The 2,266-nt window shown below is 50.4% G+C and overlaps 1 protein-coding gene across 1 annotated transcript; it reads right to left on the bottom strand.

Annotated features, from left to right (window-relative positions):
- Positions 1-385: 385 nt before the first annotated feature.
- Positions 386-1,741, bottom strand: LOC109772540 (CASP-like protein 1U1). The gene is made up of 2 exons (XM_020331217.4): positions 980-1,741; positions 386-908 (listed from the first exon to the last, which is right to left on the bottom strand). Exons 1-2 carry the CDS (start codon positions 1,096-1,098, stop codon positions 563-565), a joined length of 465 nt encoding a protein of 154 aa, XP_020186806.1. The 5' UTR covers positions 1,099-1,741; the 3' UTR covers positions 386-562.
- Positions 1,742-2,266: the final 525 nt, after the last annotated feature.

The following is a 2,266-nucleotide window of genomic DNA, read 5'->3' as shown; positions in this document are numbered from 1 at the left end:
AGGACGGGGGCGGGCGGCGGCTCCATGGCGCGCGGCGGCCGGCGGCTATTGGGGGCGGGGCGACGGGCGGGGCAAGGGAGGAGGCGGGCGTGAGGACGGGGGCGGGCGGCGGCTCCATGGCGCGCGGCGGCCGGCGGCTATTGGGGGCGGGGCAACGGGCGGGGCAAGGGAGGAGGCGGGCGACGAACCTGATTTTTCCCTCCCGCGCGCGCGCAACGGACAAATAGAGGTTGGGGTTGTTTCCCCTCTCCAACCCTCACTTTTAGAGGTGGGAGAGCGACCCGGGCTCTAACCCTTAAAATTGTTTACAGGTTTAGGGGTTAAAGGGTTCTAGTCTTTGCGTTTTTTGTTTCAACCCGTAAAAAAGCGGTTATTTTTTAGGGTTTGAGGGTTTGAGGGTACTATTAGACATGCTCTTACAACCGCAACAGCAACAACTAGACAACAAGTATCCACCCATCAATCATTTAGTAAGAGAGCAAAAAATGCATCATCAATCAATTCTAGAGTTACACACACTACAAGCAATTCCCGAGAATCCTTGTACTGACGCTGTGAATTGCTAGCAGCCTGGGCTAGAGCATCCGTGCTTGCAGCCAGAGCCACCGGCAGCGCCCCCGCCGCGGCCGCGGGAGGGCGCGTTCCCTGCCAGCGCCGCGACCAAGACGGCCGCGGCCGCGCACGCGCCAACGGCCGCCGCGATGCCCACCCTCCCGCGGAACGCGCCCGCCCCGCCGGCGAAGCAGCCGCGCGCGGCGAGCGCCGCGCCGGACGCCGAGAACAGGAGGGCCTGCGCGGCGGCGTCGAGGAGCGACACGGCGATCGAGCCGCCGCCCCCGTGCACGACGAACAGGTAGAGCGCCAGCGCCGAGCAGACGGCTGAGATGACGCTGCCCACCACGAAGTAGCTGCGAGCGCACGACTCACAAGGGTAAATCATCAAGGTAGGCACACGTACAATATTTTTGACAAAACTTACACCAGAGCGCTGTTGTAGGAGACGACGCTGCCCATCACGACGGCGGCGCCCACCGACAGCGCCAGCGCCACGATGCGCAAGGCGAGGCTGGCCGCCTTCGCCCCGCCCATCTCGGCCATTGCCAGGGAATTCGCCGAGAGGATGAGAGCAAAAGCAATATGTGAGGATGGTGGTCAAATAAAAGCAGTGTGATGTGAATGTATTTTGTGAGCAAGCAAGCATTTTATCAGGGTTTTATCTTCTTTTCGAGCAAGCAAACATCGTTACGCCATGTCAAAGATCAGTTAAAAATTAGGTCCGAGAGCCCCAAATGTGCACTCCATCGAAACCTTCAAATGACATATATCATGTACTGGGATCCACAGAATTAGGCAAGCATTCGAGGTCATAATTGTTTACTTCTGAAAAGATCCAAAGAATGTGATTGACCTGTATCATGTATGTTTGTGATTATACTGGGATTAAGAGAAGAGGTCCATTGGTGAGGAATACACTCAACTTTTTCTACTTTTTTTTTGCGAGACGAATACAATCAACTGATGCCCAGTCTTGGCTGCCACTTTAAGCTTCAAAGTTAAAACCTTATTGTGCAACTTGTGAGTCTCGGGGTTGCGGGGTTTAACAAGGAACAAGGAACCCATAAAGGATTGTTTTATTTGAAGTTGTTCGACGGCCCATCAAGACATTGACCTTAACTAAACAGTATTAGTAATCAGTGTCAAGATGAACAAAGGTGTATTCCCAGGAACTTAATTTTCAAAAATGAACAGATACGGTGGATTGACTATTAGACTTGAGGTTAACCTCGTGCGCATTGATACCCTTTATCCATGTAAATTTCTGTGCTGTAATTTTCAAGTCAGTGAGTTGCTCAGTTGGCAGGGAGAGACATGGTCAACAAAGAATTCATAAATGATGTGCTTATGTCAAGTTGTTCAACAATCAAGCAAGACGATGATCTTGATACTATTAGTACTCGGTGTCGTAATCAAAGATCAAGTTCTCCCCTGTGAATCTGTGATTGAACAGTTCCAGCAAACATACCATCATCTCCATCACCTAGGTCATGCTCACTGTTCTATCTCATCTTCATTTGATAGAATCTTGATCTGAGTTGTCAGACGTCCAGATCCTCATCTTCCTTTACTCTAACATTTGACTGTTTTCTTCTTTCTTTTTGACCTGAAACCATAGAACAATAGCTATGGTAAATTTAATTAATTAGTTAATTATATAACAGAACATTGAAAATATATACATAAATAAAAACAAAAGAAAGGCTAGAGC

The sequence above is a fragment of the Aegilops tauschii genome, chromosome 5 (genome assembly GCF_002575655.3).
Source record: "Aegilops tauschii subsp. strangulata cultivar AL8/78 chromosome 5, Aet v6.0, whole genome shotgun sequence".
NCBI classification, from domain to species: Eukaryota; Viridiplantae; Streptophyta; class Magnoliopsida; order Poales; family Poaceae; genus Aegilops; species Aegilops tauschii.
The sequence above is the reverse complement of the archived record's forward strand: the minus strand, read 5'-3'. Positions and strand labels throughout refer to the sequence as shown.

Coding starts and splice junctions, on each gene's coding strand:
- LOC109772540 (XM_020331217.4), bottom strand. CDS start 1,098: ATGGCCGAGATGGGCGGGGCGAAGGCGGCCAGCCTCGCCTTGCGCATC. Junction 909..979: donor TCCTACAACAGCGCTCTGGT/GTAAGTTTTGTC, acceptor GTGCGCTCGCAG/CTACTTCGTGGTGGGCAGCG.